At 42.1% G+C, this 18,335-nt stretch overlaps 1 protein-coding gene across 1 annotated transcript; it reads left to right on the top strand.

Annotated features, from left to right (window-relative positions):
* Window positions 1-206: 206 nt before the first annotated feature.
* LOC136749846 (proton channel OTOP3-like) lies at window positions 207-1,206 on the top strand. Its single transcript, XM_066704435.1, has 2 exons — window positions 207-365; window positions 642-1,206. Exons 1-2 carry the CDS (start codon window positions 216-218, stop codon window positions 810-812), a joined length of 321 nt encoding a protein of 106 aa, XP_066560532.1. The 5' UTR covers window positions 207-215; the 3' UTR covers window positions 813-1,206.
* Window positions 1,207-18,335: the final 17,129 nt, after the last annotated feature.

The raw sequence follows: 18,335 nt of genomic DNA, 5'->3' as shown, positions 1-18,335 counted from the left end.
CCTCTAAATTAAAGATGGAAATAAATACCCAGGACATCAGCAGCTGAGCATCAGTATTTATCATAATTTTCTTAAACTTTGCAAAGATTGTCCACCCAATGATTTTATTCCAGCAAGAACAAAGTAAGGGTTTATGTGCAAAAACTCCACATCTGATTGCTGATAACCCCACTTCTTTCCAAGCACAGAAAGGTCCAAAGAATACAGAGGACAAAATGGAAGTTGTAGATGGTGCGGGAGATGAGTCTTCGATGGAAAAGAGCGAAGAGGGAGTGAAAACGGCGCCCCCTGCTGACAACAGATATAACTGGAGCAGAAGAGTGCTGCAGGAGATCTGTGCTTTCCTCATACTGGCTAATATAATGGTAGGTCCTACACATATTAAAAAAAACAATTTAAACGTAATAGGAAATGTAATGCCTAGGTTATAAACTGTACTACGTCTATGCTGCTATTTTTGGCACTTTGTGGTTTTCTTAACACCTCCAGTCATTAATTTGTAATCCATCATGAAGGAAAATTGATATCGCTAAAAATTAATTCTGGTAAAACCACAAATGAATGTGAATAAGAATCAATACCAGAATCTGGCATCTCCTATAGAGCTCTATTTCAGCCTGTCGTCCTGTGTTTTGTTGCAGCTGTGGGTAATCCCGGCCTTTGGCGCCCACCCCCAGTTTGAGAACGAGCTCGGGAAGCAGTTCTTTGGGTTCTCTGCCTGGTTTGTGATCGTGAACCTGGGCCAGCCGCTGGGGGTCTTCTACAGGATGCACTCGGTGGCGGCTCTGTTGGAACTACTGGTTAGCGCCTGAGTGAGACTGCTTTCCCACATGAACACACATTTACATGGTTCTCCTCTGGACAAATCAAGAACAGGGGTCCAGTTCAGTTTAAGGGACACCCCTTAAACTAGTGAAAAACCGTACCAAAGTGTTTTTGAATCGGGAGGTGGTCACTTCTGCAATCAAATCAGAGCCATATAATTGAATTTAGATTTGAAATGGACAATGTAAGGAGAAGTGTGTTGTAATTTAAGCTTATTTGTAATTCTGACACTTATAGGAAAATTGTGGTGCCGTTAAGGCAGGAGAAATTGAGATTTTGTTTTACATTTTAAAATGTGAAGCGTCCTGTACTCTCAAAATGTTGTTCCTGGATATGTAAAAGGCAATACAGTGTATTTAAGAAAAACAGAAGCAAACTTGATGAAAGGCACTCTTCATAAGCTAGTTTTTCTGTAATTTATGTAATTTGCCAATAAATTTGTATCAATGACAGGCCTGAGTTAACACAATTGAAATTGCAAAAAACGAACCAGAAAAATATTCTTACAGACATAACACATTTTATTTTCTGCTCGTGAAGAGCTAACAAAATGGTATTATTAAAACAAAGACTACAACAGCAGCACTATATCTTTAGCAGAAAAGCTTGTCAATGTTTCAGAGTATTGGGTACATTCCAGTCAGAGACAGTGTCAGAAAGAAAAAATGCCAAATCCAGGAATATTTGTCCATTTACAATTGCTTAAAAATTACTTTTCACAATAAATTTAAAGACCAAAAAATAGTATTTTCTTCCAAATGTCAAAGGTGATTTTGGGTTGCCAGCATGACTGAAATCAGTAACTCCGCATTTTACACAGTAAGAAAAAGCTTGTTTTGAACCTCCAGAACAACTGAATTAACTCTCAAAATATGTCAACTTTGCTTGTCTCCATAAAACACTGGCCCAGAAACCTATTGTGGGATTGGAAACCTTTTTCAGTTATGGAGAAAGGCAGGTGAGAGGGAAAAATAAACGTACAAGACTGAAGGTGCAGTAAAAGGCAAGGTTTGTTTCTCCGGACTATTGCAAAGCAGAAAATTAGGGCTATATGAAATCCGTTTTATTATTTTGTAGTTGGATACCTTGTTTTACAAGTTTGTACTTTGTTTTCGATGTTCAAGCACCCATTTTTAATAATACAGCTGTGGGGAACACTGAAACATTAAGATATTACATTATGAGATGGACATAATTTCCCCACAGAACAGGATATTAAATGCCCCATTTGAAGCCCAAAACCCTCGAATTTAAGACTAACTATATATCCATAAAATACGTTATAGGCTATATACACCGATCAGCCATAACATTATGACCACCTGCTTAATATTGTGTAGGTCCCCCTTTTGCCACCAAAACAGCCCCGACCCGTCAAGGCATGGACTCCACTAGACCTCTGAAGGTGTGCTGTGGTATCTGGCACCAAGACGTTAGCAGCAGATCCTTTAAGTCCTGTAAGTTGTGAGGTGGGGCCGCCATGGATCGGACTTGTTTGGCCAGCACATCCCACAGATGCTCGATTGGTTTGAGATCTGGGGAATTTGAAGGCCAAGTCAACACCTTGAACTCGTGATTCATCAGACCAGGCCACCTTCTTCCATTGCTCCGTGGTCCAGTTCTGACGCTCACATGCCCATTGTAGGCGCTTTCGGCAGTGGACAGGGGTCAGCATGGGCACCGACTGGTCTGTGGCTACACAGCCCCATACGCAACAAACTGCGATGCACTGTGTGTTCTGACACCTTTCTATCAGAGCCAGCATTCACTTTTTCAGCAATTTGAGCTAAAGTAGCTCATCTGTTGGATTGGACCACACGGGCCAGCCTTCGCTCCCCACGTGCATCAATGAGCCTTGGCCACCCATGACCCTGTCGCCAGTTCACCGCTTTTCCTTCCTTGGACCACTTTTGATAGGTACTGACCACTGCAGACTGGGAACACCCCACAAGAGCTGCAGTTTTGGAGATGCTCTGACCCAGTCGTGTAGCCATCACAATTTGGCCCTTGTCAAAGTCGCTCAGATCCTTACGCTTGCCCATTTTTCCTGCTTCTAACACATCAACTTTGAGGACAAAATGTTCACTTGCTGCCTAATATATCCCACCCACTGACAGGTGCCATGATAATGAGATCATCAGTGTTATTCACTTCACCTGTCACCTGTACGCTAATGTATTTTGCACTATAAATATAAGGAAATTGCATCTGAAACCGTTTTTTGCTGCGCTGCCAAGAAACAGCAATCAGGAAGAGTTTTCGGCAGTGATATCACAAGTGGAACACAAAAGATCCCATAAATAAGGTGATTTATTAAGGCTACATTTTTGAAAACGAGCATTCTGTTATTTGTCGGGCTCACTTCACCCCGGCAGCTTTTCAAATGACATATTAGTCGCGATGTGGTTTAACAAGGAACGCAGATTTAAAACTGTCTGTACTCACAACCTGTACAAAATGAACAGAAAAAGATGAGTCTTTTGTGCGCCACTGTGCTCCTCTGCCTTTTTACTACCAGCTGCTGAAGAGGTATAGCCGGGCAAAAAAAAAAGTTTGTATTTCTAACTAATTATTCATTTATAGTGCTTAACTCTATTTAAATTATAACTTAATTATGTTCGTCACCTTAGATACATTGTAGTAGTAGTAGCAATAATAATGGTATTGTAACGACCCACAAAATGAAGTAACAGACTTACGTACCGTTTGCGAATACACGGTTTATTCTGTGCACGTGTAAATAACACAGACTACTGTTGGCCGTCGTCTACACCAGGACAGCAAGTAGGAACAGCGAACACACTCTTCTTTGAAAAGAAGCAAACAGGTCTCCACACCGCATCAAACCCACAGACCTCTCGGTTCTCGCTCTGCCCTTCCCAGCAACACACCCATATGTATCACCTCCTTTTACAGCCCGCTTGTGTCCCCCCAGCACCAACCAACTGTAAGCAAGCATTGCCAGCACATACTGTATGCGCAACCACCATTGGCAGGCGCCCGGGGGACAGACAGGCAGCTCTTTCGCGCCCAGAGGCGTCATAACCTGCACAGACAGAACAAAGCATGCGCAACAGAACTACACTGACTCTCCTGCACTCCTACACCACTAACCCCCTGACAGTACAGTTTGCAGGGTCGCTACAGTATTATTAGTATTATTAATTACATGCATACATACCAATCGTTTTCCAAGTCCCATCACAACAATCTCTTTCAATACTGTGGTGGCATCAAATTCAACGTTTTGTTTTTTAACTTCTCAACATGTAAATACAAATATAATTAAATATGATTTAATAGGAGTTATTTTGCCACATGCTGATACTGTGTGTCCTTTCTTTACTTGATACACAAACATACATTGTATGTATTTAGCGCCCCCTGTTGAAAAGGTCACTGAGCTCAGTGTGAGGTCTGCTCCGGTGAGCACGTCTTCACTGGGTAAGGCTGTTTAATGCGAACTGAAGGAAAAGCCAGAGGCGAAGGTGTTGCTTCACAATGGCAACTGTAAATTAATTCTACGTGGCATTGATTCAACAAGGTGCTGAAAGCATTCTTTAGAAATGTTGGCCCATATTGATAGGATAGCATCTTGCAGTTGATGGAGATTTGTGGGAAGCAAATCCAGGGCACGAAGCTTCCGTTCCACCACATCCCAAAGATGCTCTATTGGGTTGAGATCTGGTGACTGTGGGGGCCAGTTTAGTACAGTGAGCTCATTGTCATGTTCAAGAAACCAATTTGAAATGATTCGACCTTTGTGACATGGTGCATTATCCTGCTGGAAGTAGCCATCAGAGGATGGGTACATGGTGGTCATAAAGGGACGGACATGGTCAGAAACAATGCTCAGGTAGGCCGTGGCATTTAAACAATGCCCAATTGGCACTAAGGGGCCTAAAGTGTGCCAAGAAAACATCCCCCACACCATTACACCACCACCACCAGCCTGCACAGTGGTAACAAGGCATGATGGATCCATGTTCTCATTCTGTTTACGCCAAATTCTGACTCTACCATCTGAATGTCTCAACAGAAATCGAGACTCATCAGACCAGGCAACATTTTTCCAGTCTTCAACTGTCCAATTTTGGTGAGCTTGTGCAAATTGTAGCCTCTTTTTCCTATTTGTAGTGGAGATGAGTGGTACCCGGTGGGGTCTTCTGCTGTTGTAGCCCATCCGCCTCAAGGTTGTACGTGTTGTGGCTTCACAGATCCTTTGTTGCATACCTCGGTTGTAACGAGTGGTTATTTCAGTCAAAGTTGCTCTTCTATCAGCTTGAATCAGTCGGCCCATTCTCCTCTGACCTCTAGCATCAACAAGGCATTTTCGCCCACAGGACTGCCGCATACTGGATGTTTTTCCCTTTTCACACCATTCTTTGTAAACCCTAGGAATGGTTGTGTGTGAAAATCCCAGTAACTGAGCAGATTGTGAAATACTCGGACCGGCCCGTCTGGCACCAACAACCATGCCACGCTCAAAATTGCTTAAATCACCTTTCTTTCCCATTCAGACATTCAGTTTGGAGTTCAGGAGATTGTCTTGACCAGGACCACACCCCTAAATGCATTGAAGCAACTGCCATGTGATTGGTTGGTTAGATAATTGCATTAATGAGAAATTGAACAGGTGTTCCTAATAATCCTTTAGGTGAGTGTATATATATATAAACAGCAGACATATATCCGTTAATATACATACATATACATACACGTGTGTGTATGTGCGCGCGCTACTCTATGACAAACAGCTTAGCCGATTAATCAGATAGAGTTGGAAAGAGTTATCAAGTAATCAGACAATTAGATGAAAGCGGGAAAGCCTCTGAACTTGAACACAGCCTGGGAATAGCCTCCATTTAAACTGAAGCGGCTGTATGGAGGAAGGGTTTCTCAAGTAAGAGTATATATATATTTTGTGTAGGCTATTGAAAAGGTCTTTGCTGCTTGAATGTTTAACTGCTATATACTGTAGAAATTGATGAAGGTATATAATTAGAATTTAAGCACATTCCTCCAAAGGAAAAATATTTGTGAGTTTCGTTAATTTAAGTAATTAACGGCTTGTTTAACTCAAATATTTTACTAGCAAAATATTTCAGTGCAGGATAACAAAATTGTATTGTGTGCATTAATCAAATGTATTATCAAAATAGTAACTACAATTACAATATTTTATCAGTGACCATTGACGATATTTGAAATTTGAAAAATGTCAGCGTGCATCATTGTTTTTTGTTTGTTTGTTTTTTTTACTTCAACTTTAATTCAGCTGGAGACCTGTATAAAACATACTGGAACAACTGTGGGTGTGTATAAAAGTGCTCTAAGCATTACTTGCATGGAACTAGTTTTAAAAAGATTGATAGCATTTTTAAAATCTGTTTTTCAGGTGGTTTCATTTACACACTTAGAAGTAATGTGAAGAAATTCTACACAATAAATGTGTTAATAGTACTATGACACGTTTTGTGTTATTTTCTACACAATATGTGCAGGGTTCTGTCTTTCTTCTAAGAAGTGCAAACACTTCCACAAAGGGAGAAGCTTGTATGAAACAGTATGAGGTAATGAAGCCCCATTCAGCCTAGTCACATGACTAAATGATTCGAAGCTGATTCGGCTGCGGATGCAGACAAACAGCGGTGTCATTAAGCCTGGGCGTCCGGGGCTACAAGCTCGAATGTTTTATATAGCTCCGGATCTATTCATCTGTCATTTCGATCATGCATTAAATGCAAAAAATGCAATGCAAGTATGTTTTGTGTCCTCTGTGTGTCATTCAAACAGCAGATCTACTTCACATTACTTGGCACACACACATTTTGTGTGAGCTGAGAGAGATGGTGGACTACACCATCACTGACCTCGACCCTCACAGCATCAATGCCTATGTAATCAGACCGCAGTCAGCACTTTCAGACCACAACCTCTACCTGCGCACAGGCGCCGTCCCCTCACCACACCTGCTCAAACTCCAGCCCTGCTACAGATGGACACCAGACAGCAGAGAGCAGTACGAAAGCGACCTGAGCAGTGAAGAACCAAACCAGCTCCTGACCCAGTTCCTGCAAAACACCTACCCCAAGGACAGGACAGGAGTCAACCATGCCGTGAAAGACCATAACCACATCTTCAAAACTCTGGCAGAATCATCAAATCTGAGGCCCAAGAAACACTCTCACAGAAGTAAAAAACCGCAGAGCTGCGGCACTGCACTGCAGCTACATTGAGCACTGGGCTCAACAAACCAAAGAGCAGAACCAGCTATAGCGCTACAGGGCCCTGGGCAGAGGATACACCCCGGCAGAATACCTGACACTGGTCACAGACCCCAAGCAGAGACACACTCTGACCAGGTACAGACTGAGCCACCACAGCCTGGAGGTGGAGACTGGATGGCATAGGCAGACCTGAACACCCAGAGACAGATGCCTGTGTGGACAGTGAGGGTCCAGGGAGGTAGAGACAGAGGCGCACTTCACCCTGAACTGCTCCAAATACACACAGGTCAGAAACACCTTCTTCTCCAGATTCGCCAGCAGAGTCCATGACTTCCCCCAGCTCAGCACAGAGGCGCAGCTCAGAGTGGTGCTGTGGGAGCAGCAGAGTACACACAGCCTGCCACATGGCCAGAGAACTGCAACCATGTTTCCAAACCACCAACACAGCACATTAATAATGTAAAATATATGTAAATTGTAAATTAATGCAATATTTTATTTTTTATTTGTAAAGTTTTTAATGTTATTGTATATAATTTCAATGTTCCCAATTGCTTTGGCAATACTTGTGTGTAAACATCTCATACCAATAAAGCTTGTTTTGAATTTGAATTTTGAATTTGAATTTGAGAGAAATAGAGAGAGAGAGAGAGAGAGAGAGAGAGAGAGAGAGAGAGAGAGAGAGAGAGGGAGAGCGAAAGCACCGGTTACAGGGCTTGTCATTGTTGGCATCTGGTGCTAGCTAATTTACTAAGGCAAGACTTGAGTTGAAGGGCGGCTATGGATATAAGAAGCTTTTTCAAAAGAAAAAGAATCATGGCAAGTAGGTGCAGGCGAGGCTAGAGGAGGTGGAGGATGAGGATGAGTTATCTCCTGTAGCTGTAGCAGCAGATGAGTCAGGACATGAGAGTGCCACTGCCTCATCTAACGTTACAAGCTCAGGTTGGTGAAGAACAGGGCTCTTTAGCTAGCTAACTAGTCTAGCTCAGTGGTTCTCAAATGTTTTTGTCACAAAGCACACCATTTATGAAAACAACTATTTCCAAAGCACACCTTTACATATGATTATAGCTATGTAAATCATGATAGATAAGACTAATTCCAATGCACACCAGTGTGCGATGGCACACAGTTGGAGAACCACTGGTCTAGCTAGCCTGCACGCACTGTGATATTGTGGAACATGGGCTAAGCATAGAAAGAAAGTGGGATGAGCTTACCTTGCCTTTGTAGAATCCAACTGATAAGTCTTCAAGCCATAATTTGTTTCCCCTGAAGCATATGTATGACTCATATGCATCTCTGCAACTTATTTGGTGATTGATATTACAGGAAACAATATCGGAAGTTCAGCTAAAGAGTTGATGTCTGATTGACAATGTGTTTTTCACACAGAGAGTAGTCACAATCTGGAACAAACTCCCCAATCAAACTCCCCAGTGATGTGGTAGAAGCTGAAAATGTAGGAACATTTAAAATCAGACTGGATAAGATTCTTGGATCACTCAGTTATTAATGGACTCCAAACGATCACGATAGGTTGAATGGCCTCCTTTCGTTTGTAAACTTTCTTATGTTCTTATGTATAAGTCTAGCTCACTACCTAGCTAACGTTACTGCTGGCTGGAGATTTTTTCAGATCAGTTACTTTCCTTTTTTATCCAAAATCTTAGTTCATCTTTTTTATTAATACTCATTATTATCATTTATTTATTAGCAGACACCCTTATCCAGGCCAACTTACAAAATACACCGATCAGCCATAACATTATGACCACTGACAGGAGAAGTGAATAACACTGATAATGTCATTATCATGGCACCTGGTCAGTACCTATCAAAAGTGGTCCAAGGAAGGAAAAGCGGTGAACTGGCGACAGGGTCATGGGCTGCCAAGGCTCACTGATGCACGTGGGGAGCGAAGGCTGGCCCGTGTGGTCCAATCCAACAGACGAGCTACTGTAGCTCAAATAGCTGAAAAAGTGAATGCTGGTTCTGATAGAAAGGTGTCAGAACACACAGTGCATCGCAGTTTGTTGCGTATGGGGCTGCGTAGCCGCAGACCAGTCAGGGTGCCCATGCTGACCCCTGTCCACTGCCGAAAGAACCTACAATGGGCACGTGAGCATCAGAACTGGACCACGGAGCAATGGAAGAAGGTGGCCTGGTCTGATGAATCACGAGTTCAAGGTGTTGACTTGGCCTCCAAATTCCCCAGATCTCAATCCAATCGAGCATCTGTGGGATGTGCTTGACAAACAAGTCCGATCCATGGAGGACCCACCTAGCAAATTACAGGACTTAAAGGATCTGCTGCTAACGTCTTGATGCCAGATACCACAGCACACCTTCAGAGGTCTAGTGGACTCCATGCCTTGACGGGTCAGGGCTGTTTTGGCAGCGAAAGGGGGACCTACACAATATTAAGCAGGTGGTCATAATGTTATGGCTGATCGGTGTATGTATATTTAATTTGTGTAACATAAAATGTATTAATAGTTTCACCTACAGTGAGGGAAAAAAGTATTTGATCACCTGCTGATTTTGTACGTTTGCCCACTGACAAAGAAATGATCAGTCTATCATTTTAATGGTAGGTGTATTTTAACAGTGAGAGACTGAATAACAACAAAAAAATCCAGAAAAACACATTTCAAAAAAGTTATAAATTGATTTGCATGTTAATGAGTGAAATAAGTATTTGACCCCTTCGACTTAGTACTTGGTGGCAAAACCCTTGTTGGCAATCACAGAGGTCAGACGTTTCTTGTAGTTGGCCACCAGGTTTGCACACATCACAGGAGGGATTTTGTCCCACTCCTCTTTGCAGATCCTCTCCAAGTCATTAAGGTTTCGAGGCTGACGTTTGGCAACTCGAACCTTCAGCTCCCTCCACAGATTTTCTATGGGAGTAAGGTCTGGAGACTGGCTAGGCCACCCCAGGACCTTAATGTGCTTCTTCTTTAGCCACTCCTTTGTTGCCTTGGCTGTGTGTTTTGGGTCATTGTCATGCTGGAATACCCATCCACGACCCATTTTCAATGCCCTGGCTGAGGGAAGGAGGTTCTCACCCAAGATTTGACAGTACATGGCCCCGTCCATCGTCCCTTTGATGCGGTGCACTTGTCCTGTCCCCTTAGCAGAAAAACACCCCCAAAGCATAATGTTTCCACCTCCATGTTTGACGGTGGGGATGGTGTTCTTGGGGTCATTCCTCCTCCTCCAAACACGGCGAGTTGAGTTGATGCCAAAGAGCTCGATTTTGGTCTCATCTGACCACAGCACTTTCACCCAGTTCTCCTCTGAATCATTCAGATGTTCAACTTCAGACGGGCCTGTACATGTGCAAGGGGGACTTTGCGGGCGCTGCAGGATTTCAGTCCTTCACGGCGTAGTGTGTTACCAATTGTTTTCTTGGTGACTATGGTCCCAGCTGCCTTGAAATCATTAACATGATCCTCCCGTGTAGTTCTGGGCTGATTCCTCACCGTTCTCATGATCATTGAAACTCCATGAGGTGAGATCTTGCATGGAGCCCCAGACTGAGGGAGACTGACAGTTATTTTGTGTTTCTTCCATTTGCGAATAATCGCACCAACTGTTGTCACCTTCTCACCAAGCTGCTTGGCGATGGTCTTGTAGCCCATTCCAGCCTTGTGTAGGTCTACAATCTTGTCCCTGACATCCTTGGACAGCTCTTTGGTCTTGGCCATGGTGGAGAGTTTGGAATCTGATTGATTGATTGCTTCTGTGGACAGGTGTCTTTTATACAGGTAACGAGCTGAGATTAGGAGCACTCCTTTTAAGCTAGCTAACCTTGCTTAGAATCTTCCGCCACTTTCTGAAACGTCTTGTAAACTAAATGGACCTAAAACACAAGGTTAACACTAGATAACTAGCTAGTCTAGCACTATTTGAGGTAAGATATTTCAAGCACATTTTTATCTGGGAAGCTCGGTCTGTCGGTTTGTGCACAAAAATTGCATGCACGTGTAACGTGGTCGCAGCTATTGCAAATTCACTCTTGTTTAATATACAATGTTAAATATTGTGGTCTATTCCCACATAGTATCCCATTTAAGGAAATGTAAATAATGCAAGCATGTATATGTAAGTTCAGTATTGCAGTGAAACGATTGCTAGTCCATACTAAATGTTAACATTTTATCAGTTTTTTTGGGGGACGAGTACAGTACTCTAATGCAATTTTGACTTGTAGATGAACATCTGAGTTCTCTACCACTTGTACTCACGCCTCTAATATATTTATCTCATCTTTCATAGTTTGATCAGCATTACCAAGCTAGTGGCAACCTCCTAGTGATAGTAAGAAATAGGCTACTTGCTCAATGCTAGCACAGGCTGATCTGTATCATTGTATCATGCATCACTGCATCGTTCAATTTGATATGTGCTAATTCTCTTTATTCTCCCTTTTCAGGATTATGAATGTGGCAGTGCAAAGAGTGCAGTTTAGAACTAGCTAGCAGGTATATGTTGTTGCAACATTTTAGGCAGACTCATGGGCATTTTAGGGGCAGTTATCACTATCCATGTCCATACACAGTTTGCCCGTGTACATTTAATACATGGGGTAAGCTACTAAATCACACAAACAAAAGTCATGGTAAACAGCAAACTTCAAAGCCAGTAGAAGTATCTACATTCCAGTGTCATGTGTGCTCATGCAGAGACCTAGCAACAGAAAGAGATTATTTTCAACACATCAATCGATATCTCATTCATGATGAAATGGTTCCATGTATGTTTCTAGGATGCACATTTAAAACTAATGTTTACAGTACATTCAACACACATAAAAACAGGAAACACAACCAACATTCATTGAAAGACTTCAAAGCCAATGTTGTTACAAGCGGTCAGTTGCATCAGTCAGACAACAAGTTGTGGTGATGCTGCAGAATTACACCTGCCAAATGTTATTGAAGAGAAAATTGCTTGCATTACAAAGTTGGAAAATATTGTTCACATTCCAAAGACAGTTATTGATGAGGTCCTTTCTGAACTTCAAGTTTTATAAAAAAGTTGAAGAGTCAGTAGTTAATGAACTTTCCACTGTTCTATGCAAATCTAATCTGTTGGGCATAGCTGTTGCAAAGGATGGCCCTCTTGCTACTGCATATAAACGTACACAGTACTATACCACTCATTTTGGTGTTTTAGAGCCGGTTGAGTATATACTAGATGCATTTCAGTACATCTCTATATTACAATCTTTGCAACAGTTGCTCTCTCAAAAAGGTGTCCATGAACATCTTGAAACTCAGAGAATACAAGACCAATTATTGGCTGATCTCCAAGAGTACAGAACCATAAGAGACGGTAAGTACTATAAACAAAATCATTTTCTGTCTGGTGAAGGTTTGAGATTAGTAGTTTTATGTTGATGATTTTTAGATGTGTAACCCTCTTGGGACATCTCGTAAGAAGCACAAACTCTGTGGCGTCTATTGGGTTTTGGGTAATTTGCCACCAGGTTCCCATTCAACACTAACCTCTATCTATTTAGCTGTTCTGTGCAAATCTGATGATGTCAAAGCCTATGGCTATGGAAAAGTGTTGGAGCCTCTCTTGCAAGCATATTAGAACAGCACAGTGTCTTTATTTCTCAGCTTGGTCAGTTTGTTAAAGGTAGTGTCCAGTGTGTAATAGCTGACAATTGTGGAGCCCATAGAATAGGTGGATTTGTTGAGAGTTTTTCTGGTGGGTCAATGTGCAGGTTCCAACTTAGAAACAGAGATATCTATGATGTTCATGTCCAGACTGCTCAGGAGAATGCAACTATTTGCTGTGGTGTCAAAAAACAGTGTATTATAACAGAGCACATTTTGCATTTTCATCTTAGCACTGGCTATGCTCCTGATATTGTGCATGATCTCTTTGAGGGTGTTGTTCCTGTCGAACTTGCATGCTGTATTAATTTATTGATCTCCAAAAAATACTTCACTTTTGATGGCCTTAACACATTGAACCAGACATTTCCGTACAAATGGGCGGACAAAACCAATTGCCCCATACCATACCATGCTCTTTCAAATCTAACAACACTATAGGTGGCAACGTGCATGAAAATTGGGCCTTGCTAAGATTGCTTCCCTTTGTGATTGGGCAAATTTTGCCAGAAGATGAGCCAGCATGGCAAGTGATTCTAGATCTTAAGGACATAGTTGAGTTGGTTGTGGCTCCTGTTCACACAGATGAGACCATTGTGTATTTTGAAGCCAGAATCTATGATTACAGACAGCGCTATCTTGAACTCTTTCCACAAATCAAGCTCCTACAAAAACATCACTATTTAGAGTACTATCCACAAATGATTTGTTGCTTCGGACATCTAATTGCACTGTGGACGATGAGATTTGAGGCTAAACATAGCTTCTTCAAGCAGGTTGCTCGTCATACTAATTGCTTTAAGAATATACCTTGTTCACTAGCTATTACACACCAGTTCATGCTTGCCTATCACACACATTCCTCCATTCTCAAGAAGTTATTCTTAGAGGTTGCAGACATCTCAGTCATGCCTGTTGATGTCCTTAATGAGGGAGTAGTGTCTACTCTGAAGCAGAGATACCCAGATCTGACTGAGGTTCATATGGCAAAAAATGTGTCTTGCAGTGGTATACGTTACAGTGAGGGGATGCTTATTGTACACAGATCTGTAGATGGACTGCCTAAATTTAATGAGATTATTCAACTGTGCATTCTTAGGAAGAAGTTGTGTTTTCTAGTGAAACATGTACAGTGAGGGAAAAAAGTATTTGATCCCCTGCTGATTTTGTACGTTTGCCCACTGACAAAGAAATGATCAGTCTATAATTTTAATGGTAGGTGTATTTTAACAGTGAGAGACAGAATAACAACAAAAAAATCCAGAAAAATGCATTTCAAAAAAGTTATAAATTGATTTGCATGGTAATGAGGGAAATAAGTATTTGATCTCCTATCAATCAGCAAGATTTCTGGCTCCCAGGTGTCTTTTATACAGGTAACGAGCTGAGATTAGGAGCTTCTCTTAAAGGGAGTGCTCCTAATCTCAGCTCGTTACCTGTATAAAAGACACCTGTCCACAGAAGCAATCAATCAATCAGATTCCAAACTCTCCACCATGGCCAAGACCAAAGAGCTGTCCAAGGATGTCAGGGACAAGATTGTAGACCTACACAAGGCTGGAATGGGCTACAAGACCATCGCCAAGCAGCTTGGTGAGAAGGTGACAACAGTTGGTGCGATTATTCGCAAATGGAAGAAACACAAAATAACTGTCAGTCTCCCTCAGTCTGGGGCTCCATGCAAGATCTCACCTCATGGAGTTTCAATGATCATGAGAACGGTGAGGAATCAGCCCAGAACTACACGGGAGGATCATGTTAATGATTTCAAGGCAGCTGGGACCATAGTCACCAAGAAAACAATTGGTAACACACTACGCCGTGAAGGACTGAAATCCTGCAGCGCCCGCAAAGTCCCCCTTGCACATGTACAGGCCCGTCTGAAGTTGAACATCTGAATGATTCAGAGGAGAACTGGGTGAAAGTGCTGTGGTCAGATGAGACCAAAATCGAGCTCTTTGGCATCAACTCAACTCGCCGTGTTTGGAGGAGGAGGAATGACCCCAAGAACACCATCCCCACCGTCAAACATGGAGGTGGAAACATTATGCTTTGGGGGTGTTTTTCTGCTAAGGGGACAGGACAACTGCACCGCATCAAAGGGACGATGGACGGGGCCATTTACCGTCAAATCTTGGGTGAGAACCTCCTTCCCTCAGCCAGGGCATTGAAAATGGGTCGTGGATGGGTATTCCAGCATGACAATGACCCAAAACACACAGCCAAGGCAACAAAGGAGTGGCTCAAGAAGAAGCACATTAAGGTCCTGGAGTGGCCTAGCCAGTCTCCAGACCCTAATCCCATAGAAAATCTGTGGAGGGAGCTGAAGGTTCGAGTTGCCAAACGTCAGCCTCGAAACCTTAATGACTTGGAGAGGATCTGCAAAGAGGAGTGGGACAAAATCCCTCCTGTGATGTGTGCAAACCTGGTGGCCAACTACAAGAAACGTCTGACCTCTGTGATTGCCAACAAGGGTTTTGCCACCAAGTACTAAGTCGAAGGGGTCAAATACTTATTTCACTCATTAACATGCAAATCAATTTATAACTTTTTTGAAATGTGTTTTTCTGGATTGTTTTGTTGTTATTCAGTCTCTCACTGTTAAAATACACCTACCATTAAAATGATAGACTGATCATTTCTTTGTCAGTGGGCAAACGTACAAAATCAGCAGGTGATCAAATACTTTTTTCCCCCACTGTATGTGCTTGGTATAGGGAGCATTATGGTGGATTTGAGCTGTCTGCCTCTCCCACTAGAGAGGTTGCCCTAATTGAGCTTGGTGACTTGGTAGACCCATATCCCCTTGTGGAGTACATGGTTGGAGGTTTGCACATGGTAATGTTGAAAAGATTCGTCATCATTAATGGTTTGTGTCATCGTTAAACCCAAATAGTCTGAGCTCTGGATGCCAGGCTCTTACAGACTCTCTAAAACTATTTGTATTTTAATCTCAAACCCTAATGTACTGGTTTCTTGTTCTCATTTTCCCTTTGTTTCTGCTCCAGATTAAAGGTGTTCCATAATGGCAGGTCTGGCTGTTCTGTGGATCATCTTTGGTGATGAGTCTGACTCAAGAAAACTGCCCCTGGATTCTGGAATTCCAGCAACAGTGGAGGAACTACATACACTAGTAAAGACATTTAAAAGAGGACTTCCGGTTGCAATAAGTGGATGTTGACTTTAACGAGTTCATGAATCTAACTTCTGTCTTTGAAATTGAACATAAAAGCACACTGAAAGTAATATACATTCCTATCTTGTCACCTTTGGAGCCCTGCATCACTTTGTACACAGAAGACTCATCTAATGAGACCTTGATTACCCAGAGCCTGAAACGCCTGCTTTGTCAATAGCCTCATCCTGCAGCGATGCTACGCTGTGCACGTCAACCCCGCATTCATCCACAGAAACTCAACCCTCACTATTCTCCTCCTGGCCCAGTGTTTTTGTGAACCCTAAATTCACCTATGAGGCTGAATTTGAGCTAGACCAAAAGAATACAGAGTTTGAGACAAATGGAACATACTTCAACCCTGGCCCAAAGCTGAAAGGAGTTATCCTTGATGGCCTAGCCCAAGAAATGATTCAATACACAAAGTACCCAAAAGACTATCAGTGTGAAGAGGTAGCAGCAGCTTTGACAAGGGCCCATCCTTGTTTGGGGGAGCTGGGATCCACGACAGGATTGTGGGGAATGGAAACAGTCAGTTAAGTATAAAATGCAAAACTATCGAACAAAGCTCGGGCGACTCTGACTGAAATCCGTGTGAATGAGAAGGCCAAGGCAAAGCTGTAGCCAACATCAAGAAACCTAGAAAGGCTGACGTTAACTACATTCCTCTGCACCCAAAAGGTGAAACCACAGAAAGCTTGGAGAACGAGAGAATTGCTTATTGTCAGAACTGAAATATAAAATAAAAAATAGAAAAAACCTTCTCCCACAGACGACTAGAGATTGTGGAGCAGAGACCCATGATAGGAGAGTTCAAAAACAGATGGCCTGCCCTGTTTCAGCAGAGTGAAGTAAGTAAATGTGTATGTTCATATGTGTTAACAATTTTTATTATTGTCCATGATAATTAATGGCTGCACAATTTGAATTTGCCAATAATCCTGCATCCTTATATGGTAGTAATTATAACTAACAAGTATCAAATGGCTGTATTTTGTTAAAAATGTTTTTCATGTGAATGAAGAGTTATTGCGGATCACCACCAAGCCACTGCAATTAAAGTTCATGTCACAGCTGGTCCACTTCTCAGACAAGCTGATACAGATCTTCAAGAGAAAAGGAGGAGTGAAGGGGCAAAGGATCAAGGATGTCTTGGCGATCATAGATTTGGTTAGTAGGAATGCATATAACATCCTTTTTATTGTATTGGGGTGGTTATTATAAGGTTTTCTTGTCCATCACTGCTCATTTAAATACATTTGATAAATGGTGAATGGCCTGCTCATATAGTGCTCTTATCCAAAGCGCTTTACTGTTTTTGCATTTCATTCACCCACTCACACCAATGGCTGTGAAAAATAATGCGAGGCTCGTTTGGGGCATTTAGGGATAAGGTGTCTTTCTCAGGGAAGGACTCCTCAACAGATAGGACCCTCTGGTCTTCAGACAACCTGCTCTCCTACCTGTGCCACTGTCACACCCACATTTGGCTAAATTCTGTCTTGATTTTAGTGTGACAACATCAACACCGGGAGGGAGTGTATCCTGAGAAGCCTTGTCATTTACCTTAACGAAGATCCAGATGCTTTCTTCAAGGAATATCTGGTAAGTTTATCACAATATATTCCCCATGTAGCATCAAACAGTGTTACCCACTCTTATTTCTCCCAAGGCACTCTATTTATAATGAGAAAATCCTATGGTACACTATCCCTACCCACTGCTAGTTTAATTTTTCAGGCTACGGGACAGGCTACATCTGTCTAGCAATTGCACCAAAATGTGATTTGGCAAATGACATCTAATTTTGACCCCGACAACCGATGAACTGACCATCTAGTCTGCTTCTATAAACTGCAATTGATGATCTAAGAATGCCTTTTTATCTTTTATATAGTTTCTGGTTTGTGGTGTGTGGCATTTTATTTAACATAAGTGTCCTGTGTTTGTGTTGTTGTTCAGGCCTCCACCACTGAGGATGCAGAGAGGGACATCACAATCACGGGAGTCATGGGGATTTACATGATCCGAAGAGATGGAGATGGGGAGCCAGAGGATGTGGGAATTGTGATCGAAGGCATCAAAGTCCTGAGCAATGTGGGAAGTGTCATCATGGGGTTCATCATGCTGTTTGGGCTCATTTATTCCCTTGATCTAAGCTTCCCAGATAACCTCAATTACACCTTTGAGTTTTTCCAGAAGGTCATAATGAATTTGGATGGGCACAAGCTGAATGTAAAGGTACAGCAGCTGAAAATCAAGTTGTTTGCATAAGAAGGGAAACCCTTGTGTACATTGTTAGTACATTGTCCTTATTTAGTTAGACCTACCTTTTTTAGTCTTTTGGGAGTTGTTTTTGGTTAGTTTTTGTAACCTCATGGATCCTTCTTCTTCATTTAAAAACAATGTAAGCTGCACTTTTGTTTTTCTTTTTTCTTTTGAAAATCAAGTTGTTTGCATATAGGGAACACC

This window comes from Amia ocellicauda, chromosome 5 (assembly GCF_036373705.1).
Source record: "Amia ocellicauda isolate fAmiCal2 chromosome 5, fAmiCal2.hap1, whole genome shotgun sequence".
In the NCBI taxonomy this organism is placed as follows: domain Eukaryota; kingdom Metazoa; phylum Chordata; class Actinopteri; order Amiiformes; family Amiidae; genus Amia; species Amia ocellicauda.
This window is presented reverse-complemented; position numbering and strand designations above follow the sequence as displayed.

Coding starts and splice junctions, on each gene's coding strand:
- LOC136749846 (XM_066704435.1), top strand. CDS start 216: ATGGAAGTTGTAGATGGTGCGGGAGATGAGTCTTCGATGGAAAAGAGC. Junction 366..641: donor TCATACTGGCTAATATAATG/GTAGGTCCTACA, acceptor GTTTTGTTGCAG/CTGTGGGTAATCCCGGCCTT.